Source organism: Fusarium falciforme, chromosome 1, assembly GCF_026873545.1.
Source record: "Fusarium falciforme chromosome 1, complete sequence".
In the NCBI taxonomy this organism is placed as follows: domain Eukaryota; kingdom Fungi; phylum Ascomycota; class Sordariomycetes; order Hypocreales; family Nectriaceae; genus Fusarium; species Fusarium falciforme.
This window is the reverse complement of record NC_070544.1, coordinates 4849194-4869639: the sequence shown is the minus strand read 5'-3', so window position 1 is coordinate 4869639 and position 20446 is coordinate 4849194. Positions and strand designations below refer to the sequence as shown.

The following is a 20446-nucleotide window of genomic DNA, read 5'->3' as shown; positions in this document are numbered from 1 at the left end:
CACGATGACGTTGGATCGACAGAGCCCCAGTAGGAGTTAATCGAGGACCAACAGCTCGTATAAGACACGTAAAGAGAACTCGATCGAGACTTATCCCAAACCACAACCCTCGGCGACATCTGGATATCCACGTCTCCATTACCGAAGACGTTGTTCTTGTTCCTCCGTCTCGTCCACCGCTGACATATCTTGATACATCGCACGTGACAAGGGACAGGCAACTCCCTCCAACCCCCCCAACCCCGTCCAACCAATACAGCAGAAGGCCAAGAACCTCACAGTATCATCGTCCATATCTCCCATCACCCGACAATTCAGTTCTAGGCCCCTGCGTTTCAGGGGACTGTCGACGCCGCTAAGCAGAGAGTGAGGGATCACACACCCTGCACACCCACGGACCAATAGCGACAGCTTGGAGGGAATGTCACCACTCGATCTCGCAACGTAACTCTTGTTTGTTGCGAAGCCAGCTGTCTCGTTCGATATCAAGCTAGAAGACCCTCCCTCTGACATCGTAACTTTACTTCAACACCATCTCCACCGTTCCTGGGGAACGAGACGATATCACGATGGCCCCAACATGCTCGGACCCACGACAGATCGTCATCAGCCTCAACCCCGCACGGCGCCAAGCACTCTGGAAGCTCGTCAATGAAATCACCGATTTCATGAGCTCTCAGCTCGACGTTGCTGATGATGAGCTGGGCCCTGTTCTGTCTACCCCTCGTGATGAGAGTGGACCTTCAACACCCAGGGAGGAAGATCCCGAGACGCGCGTCCAGCAGCCAAACAGATCAGCTCAGTCCCTACGCATCCAGAGGGCCGCACTGAAGCATCTGGCAGAATGGAAACGGGAGTTTATGCCTAAACTTGAAGAGATTATCCGTGTCAAGGATGATCAGAAAATCCAGGAAGAGAGACGCAAGCACCAGCAGGCACTGGAGCAAAAGAAGCTCGACACACCTGAAGAAGGCGAGAATCTCATCAGTTTCGGAGAGACCAAGATCGACAAGTTGGAGGATGTCACCTCGCTCCAGGCTCTGTACCACCCCATCCCGACGAGACTGACAACTATCCCATCGGAGGATAGAAAGGAAGCTCTTTCATGCATCTTACTTCTCATTCTGTCTACGGGCAAGTATTCGGCTCACACACGAGCTCTGGCACTCTATCTTGCCTCCTCACTAGAGCTCTCACAGTCTTTTATCATCAACGAAGAGATTGAAATCGCCAAGGCCCTTCTTGAGTCCTCTAAGAATGGGGATAAGCAGAAAGAGGTCATGTCTGCCGAGGCTGAAGCAGCCAAGCGCCGACAGGATAACAAGTTCAACAGATTCTGGAAGGTTGGACTCGCTTCCGTAGCTGGTGCGGCAGTTATTGGTGTAACTGGAGGCCTGGCTGCCCCCTTGGTAGCCGGCGCTGTCGGCAGTATCATGGGTGGCGTAGGCCTGGGAGGTGTTGCCAGCTTCCTCGGTATCTTTTGGATGAACGGTGCTCTTGTTGGCGCTCTATTTGGCGCATACGGTGCCAAGATGACGGTATGTCCCCAGGCATTTCCTCTTGATAGCTACTAAACTATGGACTAGGGTGAGATGATGGACAAGTACGCCAAAGAAGTCGAAGATTTCCGCTTCATCCCTCTCAAGGAAGAATGGGGCGAAGTCTTCAACGCTGAAATCCCACAAGACGACCAAGAGCGTCGTCTCCGTGTCACTATTGGAATCAACGGCTGGCTTCACTCCGAGCAAGATGTCACCAAGCCATGGCGCATCATGAGTGACGATAGCGAGGTATTTGCCCTCCGGTATGAGATGAAGACTCTCATCGCCCTCGGGCATGCACTGCGAACCCTTGTCGAGTCATTTGCCTGGAAGAAGCTCAAGCTCGAGATCTTGAAGCGAACCGTCCTCGCAACTCTTCTTGCCGCCCTTTGGCCTATCCAGCTGCTCGCTGCCGCCTCCAACGTTGACAACCCCTTTAACCACGCCTACAACCGGTCTCGCAAGGCTGGCCAGCTCCTTGCGGATGCCCTCATCAACAAGGTTCAAGGCGAGCGGCCTGTAACACTGGTAGGCTACTCCCTTGGTGCCACGGCTATCCATGCTTGCTTGCAGTCCCTTGCCGAGCGTCACGCCTTTGGACTCGTCGACACTGTTGTCCTGATTGGAGCGCCTGCACCTTCGGCACCCGGTCACTGGCGTACGCTTCGCACTGTCGTCTCCGGAAAGATCTTCAACGTGTTCTCTGAGAACGATCTTATCCTCGGTTTTGTCTACCGAGCTCACAGTCTCTCTATGGGAGTTGCCGGCTTGCAAGCGATCCCAGATGTCGAAGGAATCGAGAATCTTGACTTGAGCGAGTCCGTCAGCGGTCACCTGCGCTATCCGGACCTCACTGGTGAGATTCTTCGCAAGTGTGGATTTGTGGGCATCAAGGCGTCAGCAGAGATCGAGAAGGATGACCTCATCAAGATGAAGGACCACCAGGCCGAGGGTGATTTGCTCAACTTTGATGGAGCGCCGGCATATGAGGAACGGAAGAGTTCTCAGTCGCCTCGCCAGGAGGAGATTGCGAGTGATCTCCGTGGGCTTAACATCTCCCCGCCCGGCCTTGTGTCTCCCTCACAGCCTCCAGTCCCGGACAAGCAGTCCAAGGACTCTGGGCCTGAAAACCCCCCTCTTCCTCGGCGTCCAACCAATCATAACGACGAGGAGCCCACGCCGAAGCTCCCTCGACGTCCTACGGCCAACGAAGAAAAGCCAAAGCAGGAGACAGCACCCAGTCTGCCTCGTCGCCCAACCGAGACTGAAAGGGAAGCTAATCCTCCCCTGCCAAGACGCCCGACAGAGCCTACAGACGAAAATCTATCATCATGGGCATGGAAGCAAGATCGACCCTGGACACCAGAGTCAAACAAGAGCGACGACGAAGAGTTCGGGGGCATCGTCATGGTTAACTACGATACAGATGGGAGTTCGAAATAAGCAGTCAGATGATGATAAACTGAGAGAGTTGGACCAACTGGATGGACAAATACGAATAGGGGTAGGGCATCGAGGAATCTTTTAGTTTCAGTCTAGGAAGCATAAACTCACCCCTTTTCAACATCTTCCATATCCCACTGATATCGTGAGTCCATGAATCACTCACTCACACACCATAGCAATATAAAAACCCGTTCCCGCAACTTCTTCCTCTCAACAACTTCTTCCCCTCCACATCCATCTCCACTTCCAAGGAAGAGGGGAAGGCTAGCAGGAACAAACGAACGCCGAGGCTCTGAATCACTGACAACCCTGAGGCTGTGAATCACTGACTCCCACAAATCACCAATATATAAACTCGTTCCTCAACCTCTTCTTCATCTCAACACCTTCTTCTCCTTCACAACCTCTTCCTCCTGAAGAGCTCTGCCAGGTATTGCATTCCGACCATCCCATCCCACACATTTCCGCATCATAACTCGCGATTCCAACTTATTCTAGGCAGCACCTGTCATCTCTCTCTGGAGTCATTTGATTTGAGGTTATCCCCACGTCCTTACCAACGACTGTCGCATCACTCAACACTATCGACCTCCTTATCCTACCGCCTTTCTTACCAGATCACAACACCTCATTCGGCCTATCACCATGGTCGGATCAAAGAAAGGAGGGTCGGTGGGCCCAGCTGTCAAGTCTGGGGAATCAGCGAACGACGCCCAGAAAGCCAAGAGCAGCGACCCCGAAGATGTCCAGGAGACCAGGGATTTCGTGGAGATGCTTAAGGAGTTCGAGGAGCGAGGGGCAAAGCGCGACGCGAATGAAGCAGCAAAACGGCCTGCTGACCCAACCCCAGCCACGACTCCTCCTCCAGCAAAGCGTGCCAATACAAACGGTAGATTGCAATTCAAGGTTTCAGGGCTGTCTGGAGCCGTCAGCAACGAAGTCTGCAAGCAGTTGCCCGACCAATTGCCCGACCACTTGCCCGAAATCTTGAACGAGGCCATAGGCGATGGAATCGACAAGCAATTGGCCGACCAATTGCCCGGAATCTTGACCGAGGTTGCGCGCAATGAATTGCGCAACACATTGCTTGGCATCCTGAACAAAAAGCTTCAGCAGTTTGAGCAGAATCTTGAGAAGAAGCTTGAGCAGAGATTTAGCAAGATCAAAGCCGCTCAGAACGACATTTCCGAACGCCAGGTCAAATTCGAAAATGCGACTGCAAACGCCTGTCTAGCCCTGTCCGATAGAATTCAAGGAAAGACAACCTCCAAGGCGACCTCGACGGCTGGAAGCAAGGGGCCCAAGTAGGTTGAGGCCTTCACGAGTCATCGGGGATAAAAGGGAGGGTAGATGCCATGAGGGGATTGTTTTTGGTAGGAGGGATGGCAAAAGCTCAGGTTAACGAGAAGCTGGGCATCATGGTTGTGAATGATAATGAGTTGAGGGTTAAGGGCCACGGGGAATAATATTTGCCTTAGGTTGGAACAAATACTTGCTTTATCATGAAACAAATGACTTTCAAATTTATCGTTCCTACCCCCCCCTTTTTTTTTCTTTTATATATCGCAGTGCCCTCCCTGCATGTGGTCACAGAGCTGCTCAGTTCGTTTCTCAATCCGCGTCCCTTGGAAGCTTCAGGGTAGCATAATCCATCGTGACACGCCGATAAGCCAACCTGCACGATAAGATCCCAGCCCCGCTAAAAAAATTCCTGGTCTGGGACCCTCGAAAGTTGAGTTTCTTTAGCCATCCAGCTTTTGTTCAGTCCATTTCCTGTGAACGTCGAGGTCGACACCACCTGACAACTCGTCGCAATCTTCAACCGCATCGAAACCGTCACGATGAACGCCCATGCGCTCCTCTCCTCCCAGGGGTGGCGAGGAACTGGTCACTCCCTCCATAAAACCGACGACTCGATCGGACTCGCGAAACCCCTACTGCTCAATCGCAAAGACAATACGCAAGGATTGGGTCAAAAACAACACTTCACAAGCGATCAATGGTGGATGAATGCATTCGATGAGCAGCTTAAGGGCCTCGACACCTCAAAGAAGGGAAAGGTTGTTCAGACAATCACGACGGGCAAGCTCAACGTTATCGACAAGAACCTTGGCAAATACTCGGTCTACTCGTCCTTTGTACGAGGAGGATTCCTTGAGGGCACCATAGACAAGCTTGAGATCAAGGACTCGAGCACAGATTCCTCCTCGGACGATACTAGCGACCAACAAGACACCGAGAAGGTCAATGGCAACAAGCCTCGAAAAGAAACAAAGGAGGAGAGAAGGGCGCGAAAGGAAGCCAAGCGAAAGCGCAAGGAGGAGCGCGCCCTGGAGAAGGCCGCTCGCCGAGAGCGCAAATCCAAGTCGAGAAAGTCATCACGGTCAGCCAAGTCATCGGCAGACTCGAGCGACGCCGACGAAGAGAAACGCCGACGACGAGCCAGGAAAGAGGAAAAGAGGAGACAAAGAGCGAAGGAGGCTGCGAAATAAAAGGGCACATGGAGATTTGGAGTTTGGCAACATATACACAGCGAAAGCATCTTTGCGGAGTTTAGGTCGATCAAAGGTTTTTTTTGGATGATACCCCTATAGATGTATATTTTACGTCTCCTTTGGAATCTTGCCTGGCTTGTTGGAAAGGAGCCAGGGTCTTCGATCCCAAAAGTCGTCCTTGATGATGTCGAGGTGCTCCACGACGACACGCGCCTTGGCCCGGCTCTTCTTGTCCTTCTCCTTTTGGGACTTGGACTGTTGAACCGGCTCTGCCTGAGCGTCGATGGTTTGCGTGATGTTGTGCGAGTTGGGATCGACCAGCTCGTACTGTAGAGAGAAGTTAGCATTGCCCCTGAGACGTAGTTCCCAAACTTACGTCACGGAAGATGACGCTGCCCTTCTTGAAAATCTCGGGCTCATTGTTGTAGTTGATCGAGAACCGTGAGAAGAGGATCTCGTTCTTGTCGGCCGCCAGGGTGCCCTGTGGAGGATGTGAGTGCGTTCACCATTCAGGGGCAATTCACTTACAGCAAGTGTCCTCTCAGCCTCTTTGTTATCCAAGCCTCCAAGTTGAATTAGAGACCAGAATGTTGTGTTGTATAGGTTGTTGATGTGGCCTACTTTGTTAGAGCCATGTCAACTGTGTAATGGCGGTTGAGTACTCACAGTCTACTTGCCGCCAGCTCATATAATCCCGGAGATTCTGAACACTGGGGTAACAAACGGCCCGGCCATCAAAGGTTGGAAGCGGTGATGATAGAGGGGTATCCGGGAAATGGGTCGACCACGAAAAGACGTAGTTGGCCGTGAAGGTAGAGACAACAGTGCTAACAAGTTTGCTAAGACGGATGTTAGCTAGGTCTGTAAGTGTCAGCAAACCATGTACCTGGCTCTCCTCTCAAACAGAGTGCATGCCTTGTGAAAAACAAAGCTGTCAAAATTGTTAGCAGGGAAAGGATAAGAGAGATTCGTGGGAATGAACCTGTATTCGTCACTGACACCGTAGGCGATGGTGATTTCGGGCAGGTCAGTCACAACCGCCTTGGCTGCCGTGTTCATGAGATCCAAGGCTCTTCGGTCATTTGGCTTTTCAAAACCATACTTGGCACACATCCTTTTCATCATGAGTAATGTAATAGGTATCGGGAGTCATGTGGAGTATACTTTGTGAACCCTCTCCCGTCTACTCGAACCACTATCCATGTGTTGGGCAGTAGAGCATCCGTCGTCTCAAAAGTACGGACGTACTCGAATCTTGCAAGGCATTAGATACAGGAAACACTTGGAAAAATATACAGGCTCAAAACTCACTTGGAGTTTGCCATCTTTGCGAGCCTCTGGGCCGGAGTCCAGTGCAGGTAAACGAGGGTTGGCGAAGAGTCTCACACTTGATGGTGTCTGGCGTTTGTGAATCAGAGGGGCTTTGTGAGAATTGTTAGTGCAGCTCAGGCCGTGTGGCGAAGGTACAGAGGTCGCTGTTCCTTGCACACCAGGGCGTGTCGGCCCAAGAGTGGGCCCTGGGGCAGCCGTAGCCTTGCAGATCTGGACCTGCCTCCAACGCGGCTGAAGCCGATTTTTGGAGACGCTCGCAACTTAACCTCCCCCTCCATGGAACGCGACAAGCTTAATTCAACAGCTACCCTTTGACGCCCAGGCCCATCGTCGCCTCATCATGAATCTCCTGCTATCTGACGACTATCTTCTTCAAGATTACCCCGAAAACATCACCAATACAATCCGCTCTGGACATGCGACTACTCTGCGCTTCAACCGCAAGGGCGATTACCTTGCTTCCGGTCGAGTCGATGGCACCGTGGTAGTCTGGGACCTCGAAACTATGGGTGTCGCGAGGAAGCTGAGAGGTCATAATAAGAGCATCACGTTTCTTAGTTGGTCAAGGTGTGGCCAATACCTCCTCACAACCTGTCAAGGATGGAAGGCAATCCTTTGGGATCTCCAAGATGGCAAGAGACTGCGCGAGGTTCGCTTCCGCGCGCCCGCGTACATGGCCGAGCTTCATCCATGGAATCAGTAAGTGCGCCTTGAATCGAGGTACGTGCGATTGCTGACATGCGACAGCTTGCAATTCGTGGCAGCGCTCTTTGAGGAGCAGCCCGTCCTTGTCGATGTTTCCGAGCCCGTCGACATCAAACACATCCTCCCTTCTGCCCCAAAGCGATCGAATACCGACGGCGACGCAGCTCTCAGAGAGAAGCAAGCAAAGGAGGATGCCAAGCAAATGACCACATGCGCCATCTGGAGCATTACTGGAGACCACATCCTCGCCGGAACGAACAAAGGAAAACTGAACATCATTGACGCCAAGTCCTACGAGATTATATTCTCCGCAAAGATATGCTCGGGAGCTATTACTACGATGCGGATGACAGGATCGGGCCGCGAGCTGCTGGTCAACTCGCAAGATCGAATTATCCGGACATTTCGAGTCCCTAATCTGTCGGTCGAAAACCTGGATCTTGATACATTACAGATTCCCCTGGAGCACAAATTTCAAGACGTTGTCAACAAGCTGTCATGGAACCACGTCACTTTCAGTGCAACCGGAGAATACGTGGCAGCCTCGACGTATAACAACCACGAGCTCTACGTCTGGGAACGCAATCACGGCAGTCTGGTTTGTATGCTGAAGGACCCGAAAGAAGAACAGGGCGTTATCGAGTGGCACCCGACTCGCGCTCTCTTGGCCGCATGCGGCTTGGAGACAGGCCGGATATATATATGGTCTGTAATCAGCCCACAGAAGTGGTCTGCGCTGGCGCCAGACTTTGCAGAGGTGGAGGAAAATGTCGAGTACATCGAGCGGGAGGACGAGTTCGATATTTATGCACAAGAGGAAATCCATCGACGGCGGCTCGATGCCGAGGACGAGGAGGTTGACGTCTTGACATTGGATCGATCCAAGGCCCTGGACGAAGGAGAGAGCTTTCGCATGCCCATCCTGTTCAACCTGGGCGAGAGCGACAGCGAGGATGAATTTATCGCCGTGTCGACCGGCACCATGAGACGTAGGAGTCCTGGAGAGGGTCAGAGCGATTTGGATGAAAAGGTACCTGCGAAGAAGACAGCAACCAAGGCCTCTAGAAGCCGAAAGCGCTGAATGCGGCGACGGCGTTGGACAAAGGATCTGGAGCGGGGAGAGTTGGACGCGACAAAGAGCCAGGGTGGCCTTTGTCGCATTGCGATAAAGCTAGAGCTGCATGGCGCAAAAGTCACCGACTTCATGAGAGCGAGGCATTGCCGGTCCTGACATGAATTTGACTCTAAAGGACGTCGCTTTGCGGCGCAATCGAATCTTGAACATCTGCTGCCTATGGCTACGCGACGTTGCTGAACACGCATGAATTGATTGGAAGGCATTGAGCCGGAGCTGAGTCACCGGTGCAACGTCAGAGGAGGGTGATTATGGAACAATAAAAGTAGAGCTACTTGGCCAGCGGGTGCACCGTCTGATGAACCGAAAAAATCAGCGCGACTGGCTCATTAAAACGCGTTGCAGCTGTCTCCACCGCAATTTAGTCAGCATGAAAGAGCGTGCACCAATGTAGAGGTACTTAGCCTCTCCCAAGCCTCAGGCAACACCGACAAAGCTCAAACGTCTTAAAATGGCTTAGCGCCATCGCTCGTCCGCCAGCCGCCTCAAGTCCAGAATCTTTCAGGCTTCCCCCGACCTTCTCGCTTCATCCACGACAAACTTTTGCCCATCGCACAACTTCATCACAGCGCGCGTCGGGCATCGCGCGCATCGCATCGAAGAAGCTTCCCGACCGATCACGACCGACCGACGACATCGCCGACCGCGATTTTTCGATCCCTTGCGACTTTCGAGGTGGCGGCGACGGGGGAGACCAGCCTGAGGTTCTCCTGGGCCGTCGGCCAGGACAGGCGTTGCTGCTCAGCGCCATCCAGCAATCGTATCTGAAGGCTTCTGCCATCGATTTTGCGACCTTGCGCGGTACAATACTTGCCCTGTCGCAGTTTTCTCCTGTTTTCTTCGACTTTTTTTCGCGTTCCTTTGCCCTCTGGCGCGCGTTCTGACCTCCGCTCTCGCTTCACGCTCCTTTTCCGTTCACGTCAGGGCCACCGCCAGTCGCCACCATGGCGAACCTCATCTTCACCCACTCGAGCGCTCCGCTCAAGACAGTGGAAGAGATTCAGTTCGGACTGATGTCCCCCGAGGAGATCAAGAACATGAGTGTCTGCCACATCCTCTACCCCGAGACCATGGAGGAGAACAAGACCAAGCCCCGCGACGGTGGCCTTAATGACCCGCTCCTTGGATCCATCGACCGACAATTCCGATGCAAGACCTGCACTCAAGCTATGGGCGAGTGCCCTGGTCATTTCGGCCATATCGAACTCGCGAAACCCGTCTACCACCCCGGCTTCATCAAGAAGGTGAAGAAGATTCTGGAGATTGTCTGCCACAACTGTAGCAAAGTGTTAGCCGATACTGTTGGTCTCACTACATGAAGCTCTGCTCTTTAACCCTTTGATGCTAACCTCGTCCTCTCAGAGAGATCCCGAGTTCGCCGCAGCTATCGCTACTCGAGATCCCAAAGTTCGCTTCAGTCGCGTCTGGGAAGTCTGTAAAAAGAAGAGAAGATGTGACAACGACGAACCAAAGCAGAAGGATGAGGAATTCGCCCCAGGCATGAAGATGGGTCCTGTGGAAGGCCATGGCGGTTGCGGCAACGTGCAGCCCAACGTCCGACAGGCCGCTCTGCAGCTCAAGGCCGCTTTCGATGTTGTGGAGGAGGGAGGAGGCAAGCGACGAGAGACAACGCCCATCACTCCCGAGATGGCTCACAACATCTTGAGGCGAATCACCGAGGAAGACCTTCGGGACATGGGTCTCAACTCGGACTACGCCCGCCCCGAGTGGATGGTCCTCACCGTTCTTCCTGTGCCCCCGCCTCCAGTCCGACCCAGTATCTCCATGGACGGAACCGGCACTGGCATGCGCAACGAAGATGATTTGACGTACAAGCTGGGTGATATCATCCGCGCCAATGGAAATGTCAAGCAGGCCATCCGTGAAGGATCACCTGCACACATTGCCAGGGACTTCGAGGAGCTGCTGCAGTATCACGTTGCCACCTACATGGACAATGATATTGCTGGACAGCCTCGCGCTTTGCAGAAGAGTGGACGTCCCGTCAAAGCCATCCGAGCACGTCTAAAGGGCAAGGAAGGTCGTCTGCGAGGTAACCTGATGGGTAAGCGTGTCGACTTTTCAGCACGTACTGTCATCACTGGTGATGCCAACCTTTCACTTCACGAAGTCGGCGTTCCTCGCAGCATCGCTCGAACTCTCACCTACCCCGAAACTGTCACACCTTACAACATCGGTCGGCTGCATCAGTATGTCGAGAACGGCCCCAACGAGCACCCCGGTGCCAAGTACGTCATTCGCGCAGATGGTCAACGAATTGATCTGCGGCACCACCGCCGCGCAGGTGCTATTTCTCTTGAGTACGGCTGGAAGGTCGAGCGTCATTTGATTGATGGTGATTATATTATCTTCAACCGTCAGCCCTCTCTGCACAAGGAATCCATGATGGGACATCGTGTCCGCGTCATGCCGTACTCTACCTTCCGTCTGAACCTCTCTGTCACCTCTCCTTACAACGCCGATTTCGATGGTGACGAGATGAACCTGCACGTTCCTCAGAGCGAAGAGACACGCGCCGAAGTCAAAGAGCTCTGCCTGGTGCCTCTCAACATTGTTTCACCCCAGAAGAACGGTCCCCTCATGGGTATTGTCCAGGACTCGCTTGCTGGAGTTTACAAGCTGTGCCGCCGAGACACTTTCCTCACCAAGGAGCAGATCATGAACAGCATGCTCTGGGTTCCTAACTGGGATGGTGTCATTCCTCAGCCAGCCATTCTCAAGCCCCGCCCTCGGTGGACTGGCAAGCAGCTCATCAGCATGGTCATCCCCAAGGAAGTGACCCTCCACAACGGCAACGACAAGAAGGAGGATGCCCCCCTCAAGGATGAGGGCATTCTAATTCAAGCTGGTCAACTCATGTACGGTCTTCCCACCAAGAAGATCGTTGGTGCGGCTGCTGGTGGTATTGTCCACATCAGCTACAACGAGCTGGGAGCTGAGGGTGCCATGGCATTCTTGAACGGTGTTCAGCAGGTTGTGACATACTGGTTGCTTAACAACGGTCACAGTATCGGTATCGGTGACACGATTCCTGACAAGGCAACCATTGAGAAGGTTCAGGTGCACATTGATGAGGAGAAGGCTGAAGTCGCTCGCCTCACCGCCATGGCTACTGCCAACGAGCTTGAGGCTCTCCCCGGTATGAATGTCCGAGCAACATTCGAAAACAAGGTCTCGATGGCTCTGAACCAGGCTCGTGACAAGGCCGGTACTACGACACAGAAGAGTTTGAAGGATTCGAACAACGCCGTCACCATGGCTTCATCAGGTTCCAAGGGTTCATCCATCAACATCTCACAGATGACTGCGCTTGTGGGCCAACAGATTGTCGAAGGCAAGCGTATTCCCTTCGGATTCAAGTATCGCACACTGCCCCATTTCACCAAGGATGATTACTCGCCCGAGGCCCGTGGCTTCGTTGAGAACTCGTACCTTCGTGGTCTGACTCCTTCTGAGTTTTTCTTCCACGCCATGGCTGGTCGAGAAGGTCTCATCGATACTGCGGTCAAGACTGCCGAGACAGGTTATATTCAGCGACGACTGGTCAAGGCCCTGGAAGACCTGTCTGCGCGCTACGATGGAACCGTCCGAAACTCACTGGGCGATGTTGTGCAGTTCCTTTACGGCGAAGATGGTCTGGATGCTATGTGCATCGAGAAGCAGAAGCTGGGGATCCTCAACATGTCCAATGCTGCCTTCAAGGCCAAGTACCGGCTGGATCTTGCCAACCCTCCCGAGTGGTTCAAGCAAGACTACGAATTCGGTAACGAGTTGACTGGCGATAGGCCTTCGATGGCCCTTCTCGATACCGAGTGGGAGGCTTTGCTCAAGGACCGTCAGGTGATCCGACAGATCAACAAAGCGAAGATGAACGAGGAAATGATGCAGCTGCCGCTCAACATTACTCGAATCATCGAATCGGCCAAGCGTGTGTTCAACGTCAAGGCCAACGATCGCAGCAACCTGCGACCTTCTGACGTCATCCCTGCCGTGCAAAACATGCTCGACAACATGAAGATTGTTCGCGGTACCGACCCCATCTCTCAAGAGGCAGATGCGAATGCCACCATTCTCTTCAAGGGCCTGCTGCGCTCTCGTCTGGCATTCAAGGAAGTGGTCAAGGAGCATCGCCTGAACAAGCTCGCATTCGACCATGTTATCGGCGAGCTTCAGAACCGATGGGATCGGGCATTTGTCAGCCCTGGTGAAATGGTTGGTGTTTTGGCTGCTCAGTCTATTGGTGAGCCTGCTACTCAGATGACACTGAACACATTCCATTTCGCTGGTGTGTCTTCCAAGAACGTCACCCTGGGTGTGCCCCGTCTCAAGGAAATTCTCAACCTGGCCAAGAACATCAAGACGCCTAGCATGGCTGTGTATCTCAACACACCGCTTGCTCGACAGGAACAGGCCAAGAAGCTCCGAAGTATGGTTGAATATACCAACCTTCGCTCTGTGACAGCGGTTACCGAGATCTACTACGACCCCGATATCCAGTCAACCAACATTCCTGAAGATATGGATATGGTCGAGTCTTACTTCATGATTCCCGATGACACGCAGGTCAGCATCGACCAACAGTCGCGATGGCTTCTGCGTATCACGCTTGATCGACAGAAGCTGCTCGATAAAGAGATCAGGATCGACGACGTCGCTCAGCGCATCAAGGAGGAGTACCCCACTGATCTGGCCGTCATCTTCAGTGACAACAACGCCGACGAGCAGGTGATCCGCATCCGAACTGTCTCTGCTGGCGACAAGGACGAAGATGGCGATAGCCGAATGGAGGACGATGTCATGCTGAAGCGACTGGAGGCGCATCTTCTGGATACGCTTACTCTTCGTGGCGTCAACGGCGTTGAGCGTGCTTTCCTTACCAAGGGAACCAGACTCGTCGAGAGCCCCGATGGAGCACTGCTTGCCATCAAGGACGACCCACGATGCACTCAGTGGTACCTGGATACGAGTGGTTCGGCGCTGCGTGATGTGCTGGCAGTTGACGGCGTTGATGCGACCCGGACATACACCAACGACCTGTGGCAAGTGGTTGAGGTGTTTGGTATCGAGGCTGCTCGTTCCGCGCTGGTGAAGGAGTTGACCAACGTGTTGGCTTTCGACGGTTCCTACGTCAACCATCGTCACATTGCGCTACTGACAGATGTCATGACGTACAGAGGTTCCATCTCGGCTGTCACCCGACACGGCATCAACCGCGCTGACACTGGTGCTCTGATGCGTTGTTCCTTCGAGGAGACGGTCGAGATTCTGCTTGAGGCTGCGGCGTCAGGCGAGCTGGATGACTGCCGTGGTATCTCGGAGAACGTCATGCTGGGCCAGATGGCGCCAATGGGCACAGGCAACTTTGATGTCCTTCTGGACCCCAAGATGCTCGAGACTGTCATCTCGGACAACTCTCGCATGGGCTTGATGCCTGGCATGCCTGTCAAGGGAGGAGAAAGCGAGGGAGCCGCGACGCCATACGACACAGGCTCTCCCATGGCTGACTCGGGCTACCTCAGTCTCAGCTCGCCGGCAGCTGGTAACTTCTCTCCTATCCAGGGTGCTGGATCGGATACTCCTGCTGGCTTCGGCAACACTGAGTACGGCTTTGGTGGATCGACTGCGATGAGCCCGTACGCGATGCGCGGAGGAACCAGCCCCTTCACCACATCGCCAACGTCGCCATTCGGACCTGGAGGAGGCTACTCGCCAACGTCACCCAATGCCTACTCGCCCACATCGCCTCTTGTGGATGGTGGCATGGGTCGGTATGCCACGTCGCCTTCTTTCAGCCCGTCGTCGCCGTCGTTCTCGCCTACGTCGCCCATGGTGCGACCGACAAGCCCCGCGAGCCCCAACTACAGCCCGTCGTCGCCGAACTACTCACCTGCTTCGCCGTCATCGCCTCGACACTACTCGCCCACATCGCCGGCGCAGTTCAACTCTCCCACGTCTCCCAACTACTCGCCGGCAAGCCCCAACTACAGCCCAGCGTCGCCCAACCTCCACGCAGGCGGAACCACCTCGCCGTCGTACTCACCGGCATCTCCCACGTGGTCTCCCACGTCTCCTGAGGCCTACTCGCCAACAAGCCCGTACCAGAGGAGCCCTGGTGCGCAGCAGTCGCCAACCAGCCCAAGCTACTCGCCCACGTCGCCTGCTTTCTCTCCTCGTACACCTGGTCCGGGATCTTCTGGAAACCAGTAGTGAGTTGATCAGCTTGGCCGGGGAGGAGCGCCGAGAGGATGGGCTAACACAGACGGAGCAGTTCTCCCAACTCGCCGTCAAACGAATAATTTTTTGATTGAATAATGCAAACGTGGCACAGGTTGTCATTTCATTTTTTTTCCCGCATGGTTCTTTGGTCAGGGGGTTTTTCTTTCAGCATCATAGACCCGCAAAAGAAGTTGGTACAGACTATACAAGAAAAATCAGAAAACCACGACGAGGGCGGAGGAAGCTGGATGGAATTCCGAGAAGGGCCAGATGGGCATTCGAGGAACAACCAAGGGGGAGGAGAGAAAAAATAACAAAAGAATAAGATACGGGGCATTGTAATAGCTGACTTGTACTATAGCGATGGGGGGTTGGGTTGGCGAAGGAAGGGGACGGAAGGGAATTGGAGGGGAGGGGGAAGAGGCAATGACATATAAGGATGATGATCCAGATTGGAATCAAGACTGCGGACGCAGCATGACAGACAGGCGGTGATGGCACACATTCAGCTTTGCAGAATTTTGGAATGGATTGGCCTATTTGAAAACAAATGAGCCCTGATACCCTCTGTTCTCTGATGATGCATGCGTAGGTAGTGTGTGTTGTGAGACTTGAAGAAGTCTGTCTGTAGTCCAGTCTGTCTGGTGATGCACTGCATGGTTGATCCAGTTTTGGGGATGTGTAGTTATTGTTTTCTTGGTGGCTCTTGTTAGGTCACATGTAGTAATTGAACAAGCGTTGCATGATAGACATGATCAGGGCTCATGATCTCTTCCAATTTTTTTGTTGAATGTTTATTAGTGTCTCTTCAAACATGGTCAAGAAGTCATCTTCAATTAGGAGAACACAGCCCGACTGTTTAACCATCTTTATGCCAAGACTCATCAAGGTCACTTCAAGAGATTATGTACAAGGTCGAAATGCCGTCAATCTGTGTACCTACCTAGATATGTAAATTGCTGTGTAGTCTCATGATGGGGAGAAACAGTGGGAATGTAACATGGAGTACATCCATCCACAAAGTTTCTGTTCTCGTGAGACGAGGCACATGAACAACTCCGCAACGGAAAAAAAGGAAATTAAAAAAAAAAAAAAAACAGAAAGAGGCAAGGAGAAGAAAAAAAGTGTACCCGGCGTATGTGGACGACGAGGTTATCCCGCCCAACACATTTTTTTTCTTCTTCTTGGGTATATTCGTCTTGAACGGGACATAATTTGCGTGCGTTTGCCCCATGGTTGGTTGTTGGTCAGCGCAGCCGCTCGTGCGACCCGACGAGTTAGGACGTGACATGACAGCAGAAGCGCGGGCCGCGTCGGCTGCGACCTCGAGGAGAGGAGAGCAGGGCAAGGGAGTCCGTGTTGAACTGGACACCACGACAAGGCTGATTAAAGTCAAGAGGTGGAGAGGGGAGGTCTCTGGAATAGGCCGAGTGGGAACCCTGTGAAAGGAGGCACGACTATGTGGTGATGGTGATGGTGATGATGCTGCCCGGGTGCAGTGCAACCAACAAGTGTGTACATGCAAGGACAAAGAAAAGGGTAAAAAAGACAAGTCGGGTATAGATACAGATGGGAATCATGGGCCGATCGGCCGCACGGGCCCGTAAAAAGACACGGCATTTAGGCGAGATGCGGGGAGGGGAGAGAAGCCCGAGGAGGAGTCCGGAGGAGGAGTGCATTGTACCTAAGGCTGTGAGTGAGGGCAGGCAGAGGCTATCACGACATCCATTCGTTGGAAGGGAGTGTGCATTTGGGGGCGGGGGCGGAGAGTTTTCTAAGTCGTTTTTGTGGGACAGCGGCTTCTTCGGGGCGTACATTGATAGAGGGACAACAAGAGGAGATACAGCAAGACAAAAAAAAACAGGTTTCATCTTTCAGCTCCCAAGAATAGCAAAAACAAAAGGAACCATCGCGTGTTAGGGCTGAAAAGGCTATGATATCATGAGGATCTGAGGAGGATCGAGGATAAAACCGCTGCAATGAGGCTGAAGAGGCTGTGTCAGTTTCAAAAACTCCTCCTCCCAGAGTCTATCTCGTGTTTGTTTCCACAGCCAGCTCGGCTGTGCAAAAAACCGCATGCCAAGCGAGAAGTACTGAGGAGCAGCAGCTATCCCCGACATCTCAAGGAGGAGTAGGAGGAAAGGAGTCACGATCCTGCCCATCCGTCATCCATCACAAGGACAAAGACTCAGTCAACAACTCGGTCTGGTGAAACCCTCATCCTGGCCCCCAATCTGACCTCTCTTCATCACATGATTCCGACCGTCTGCGTGCACCGATGCGTGGCGCCCACTCTCCACCAACACCAGCGACCAGGAGCACGAGAGCAGAGGCCAACAGTCGCCTGAACGAGATGCCTGTGCTCGCCTCGGGCTCTCTCGTCCGGCCCTGATCTGCCCTGCCCTGTGCGTGCGGTGGGAAAATGGCCTTGTTCGCTCACCGACCGATAGGAGCGCTGAGCGCGGGTGTGTGCCAATGGGTGCCATGGTCCCATTTTACACCGATCTTTGAACCCGTCTCATCCCTGAATGAGGTTGACTGAACTCGCACTAGAATCAGAGCCTAGAGGTCAAGAGAAAAAAGACGCGGGCGCTTAAGCCTGAGTGAGAACCGGGGCATCCTGTCAGTCTTTTGAGCTGCTGCATATGTCTGCCTGTTTGTCTTCTCAACTCTTTACCTCTTTCTCCCCCTTTCCCGTGTGCCTCGTGCCCAAGTAGCAGCTGAGTGAAAAAAAAATGTCTTGTCGGCCCGGCTGCAGAACTGGTCGCTGATGCAAGACCAACTATGTTGGTTGGTGGTGTTCGTTCGCTCGTGGACACCGGTGGACTTACATCCAGTAAGTACTATGCAGTACATACATTCGGATGCCAGCCGTCAATCAATGAGACCCGCTCAACAAGCATGGGCCATGATGGGATGGGATGGGTTGGGTGGCATTACCGAGGGGCGGCTCTCATCGCGGCAGTGACATCAATCGGTTCTGTTCCTGGTCCAAGGCAAGGCATCAGATGAAAAAACGCCCATAAGGCGCATTTGGCCCCCCCTGACTGGCCTCACACTCTATTCGAGACGAGACGTGAGGCTGTGAACAAGGCCAGAGGGGAGGGCACACAGAGCAGAAGAAAAAAGTGAAACATGTTCTGGAGCGTTGATGCGTTGGCCGTGGCTGTTGGTTGTGAACTCGTGAGTTGGGCTTGGCTCTGGCAGGGCCGTGACCATGGCCGTGGCGTGGCGGGTCGCAGATGCGGCCAAGCTTCCATTGAGAGTGGACCTTGTTCAGGGCTAAAGCGACTTCACAGCAAGCCTCAATAGACAGGGGACCTATTGAGGCGAGCAATGGTAATGGTGCACCAGGGTTGAGTTGAGTCTTGATCAAAGATGTCTTGAGAAACGTGTAACGTGATGTAAGTGTGAGAGGAGAGAAAAAGAGAAAACATCCTCCAAAGGGACGGGAGAGAATAAAAAAGAGATGGGAAAAAAAAAGAAAGCAAAAAAAAGAAGGAAACCCTCCAGTCGTGTAGGTACACCAAGCACCAGGGATCCCAGTCCCTAGCTGCACACCCCCCAAGATCCAATACTACCCACTCCACCCGACCCCAAAACCACCAACACACACTGTAATTGCTCGATAGGGTCCATCCAATCCAGGCTTGTCCGAGGCACCGCGCAAGGATGCCAAGCAAAACTGGTCAAAGAAATGAAGTGTGAATAAGGAAGCAGCAAAAAAGAGAACAATGACTTGAAAATGAGGGGGGAAGATGAGAGGGAGACGTAAAATGACCCGACGCTGATGCTGAGTGAGTGCTTCGAGACTCCGGAAATGACTGTCATGCCTGTCTGTCTGTCTGTCTGTCTGTCTGTCTTGTCTTCTCTTGCGAGTCGTTGTTCTGGGAGCCCTAGTTTGTCGCCAAACAACTCCGGGGATACAACAATCCTTCTAGGGTTCCAACGTGTAAAGAAACAAAAGCTCCTGGGCCCCGTGAAGGGTCCGTCCAGCCCGAGGGAGGCATAGAAGCTTGGTAGAGCACCGCCATCATCGCTGTCGCGTGCCAGTGCTGCTCTGTTCAGAGCTTCTCGCCCTTCCTTCGGGGATGCCGCGGGTCGCTGCCGTCCGTGGCTCGTCAGCTCAACTATCACCTCGGCAGTCTCTGCAGAGGGGGAAATTTGAGTACCAACCTACTAGGTCGTCTGAGGAGGGTTTGGGCACTGAGGACGCATGCAGTAGCCCACCCACTTCTGAGTCCCCTGGTCCGTAATGTTGTTCTTGCACTGGCAGTTGGTGCCGGGCTGAGGGTCAAGGCTCGAAACTGTGCAGCCACACAGAGTCCAGAGCTGAGTCGTCTTCCAGTAGCACATGATGGGCAGTCCTTGGTGGCAGAAGCAGGCTCAAGCAAGGCAAATCAAGGATCAAATAAGAGTCTCCGAGTTTTGAATCACAACGAGCGTGTTGATTCTGAACGAGGAGAGGGCCTCAGATGGTCTTCAAAGCTCCAGATATATATACCTGCCTTTTGCGAGGTGCGCTTCAGTTCGACAGCCAAAGTTGTCCTTGACAGATGACAGGCTGCTCCTAGCCGTTATCCGAAAAGTTTGTGTGAGTGAGTTTGGTTGCACTCGTCCCGACGGGAAAGGCTTTGTGTGCCGTGGGGAAAAAATAGGCTGGTTGCCTTTGGGAAGAGGTAGGAGGTAGGTATGGATGGCTAGCCCAGGTCTAGCAGTGCGGGAGGATGGCTTGGCTTGGTTGGGGTTTGACCAACAAGAAGAAGGATCAAGAGATGTTGTAAAGGCTGGTGTTGCTCCGTGATGAGCTGAACAAGTATGTGTATGTGTGTGTGATTGTGAGAGACGCTGCTGAGTTGAGTCGTGGTGATTATTGACAAGAGGGACAATGTCGTCGGTCCTTATATAGCTGGTGATACGATCCCGAGAGACTGGAAACGGCTGTGAGAGAGCGAGGATGTTTGCTGTCCATGACACTATGGGCACAGGCAGGCCTTGGAGATGCCGCGACGTCAAAGTCGAAATAACCCTCGCAACGGCCACCGAGCAAGGAATCGAGATTGTTGGTCGTGTTTGCACTTCCCCGACGTCCAGAGACCGGGAGCTGGGTTGGTTAGATAGGAGGGTTGGTTAGCTACCCAGCTACCTTAGTTGGTCAAGGGAGGGCAAGGTTGGCTGGCTAGGGGCGTGAGCCTTGCGAGGGGGGGCGTGCGTGTTGGCGGCAGTGTGTTGTTAGTTGCTCCTCTTCCTTCTCGGCCGTCCGTCCCCGCAAAGAGACGCGAAAAAGAGACGAGGGGAGGTCCAGGGAGGGGACAGCCCCAAGTTCCAGAGAGGAGATATAGCCTCCGGGCTCCAGATTAGGTCGCCTGCACGCCGCAACACCATGTTGGCAGGTCCTGCCCGAGAGTCGACTTACGTCAAGGCACATCAGTCCACAACCACTCGCGGAGAGAAACCAACTGCATCGCGGCTGGGCCGGGGTCTTGCGGTTATGGTAATCCCACGCCGTGTGCGGCTTGAAAGACAGAGAGACAGTTGGGTTCAGATGTGGATGG

The 20446-nt window shown here is 53.4% G+C and overlaps 5 protein-coding genes across 5 annotated transcripts; 4 read left to right on the top strand and 1 right to left on the bottom strand.

Moving 5' to 3' along the window:
* Window positions 1–569: 569 nt before the first annotated feature.
* Window positions 570–2984, top strand: NCS54_00137300 (Hypothetical protein; the record flags this gene model as incomplete). The annotated part of the gene is made up of 2 exons (XM_053147002.1): window positions 570–1538; window positions 1587–2984. 2 exons carry the CDS (start codon window positions 570–572, stop codon window positions 2982–2984), a joined length of 2367 nt encoding a protein of 788 aa, XP_053002977.1.
* A 1844-nt stretch (window positions 2985–4828) lies between these two features.
* On the top strand, window positions 4829–5479 carry NCS54_00137200 (Hypothetical protein; the record flags this gene model as incomplete). The annotated part of the gene is made up of 1 exon (XM_053147001.1): window positions 4829–5479. The coding sequence occupies one exon, from the start codon at window positions 4829–4831 to the stop codon at window positions 5477–5479; it is 651 nt and encodes a 216-aa protein (XP_053002976.1).
* Window positions 5480–5590: 111 nt separating this feature from the next.
* Window positions 5591–6807, bottom strand: NCS54_00137100 (TRNA(His) guanylyltransferase; the record flags this gene model as incomplete). Its single annotated transcript, XM_053147000.1, has 8 exons — window positions 5591–5809; window positions 5859–5963; window positions 6011–6099; window positions 6149–6321; window positions 6369–6413; window positions 6465–6596; window positions 6647–6736; window positions 6794–6807. 8 exons carry the CDS (start codon window positions 6805–6807, stop codon window positions 5591–5593), a joined length of 867 nt encoding a protein of 288 aa, XP_053002975.1.
* Window positions 6808–7154: 347 nt separating this feature from the next.
* On the top strand, window positions 7155–8600 carry NCS54_00137000 (Hypothetical protein; the record flags this gene model as incomplete). Its single annotated transcript, XM_053146999.1, has 2 exons — window positions 7155–7513; window positions 7562–8600. The coding sequence occupies 2 exons, from the start codon at window positions 7155–7157 to the stop codon at window positions 8598–8600; spliced, it is 1398 nt and encodes a 465-aa protein (XP_053002974.1).
* Window positions 8601–9598: 998 nt separating this feature from the next.
* Window positions 9599–14971, top strand: NCS54_00136900 (DNA-directed RNA polymerase II subunit RPB1; the record flags this gene model as incomplete). The annotated part of the gene is made up of 3 exons (XM_053146998.1): window positions 9599–9955; window positions 10017–14881; window positions 14944–14971. 3 exons carry the CDS (start codon window positions 9599–9601, stop codon window positions 14969–14971), a joined length of 5250 nt encoding a protein of 1749 aa, XP_053002973.1.
* Between the last annotated feature and the right edge of the window lie 5475 nt (window positions 14972–20446).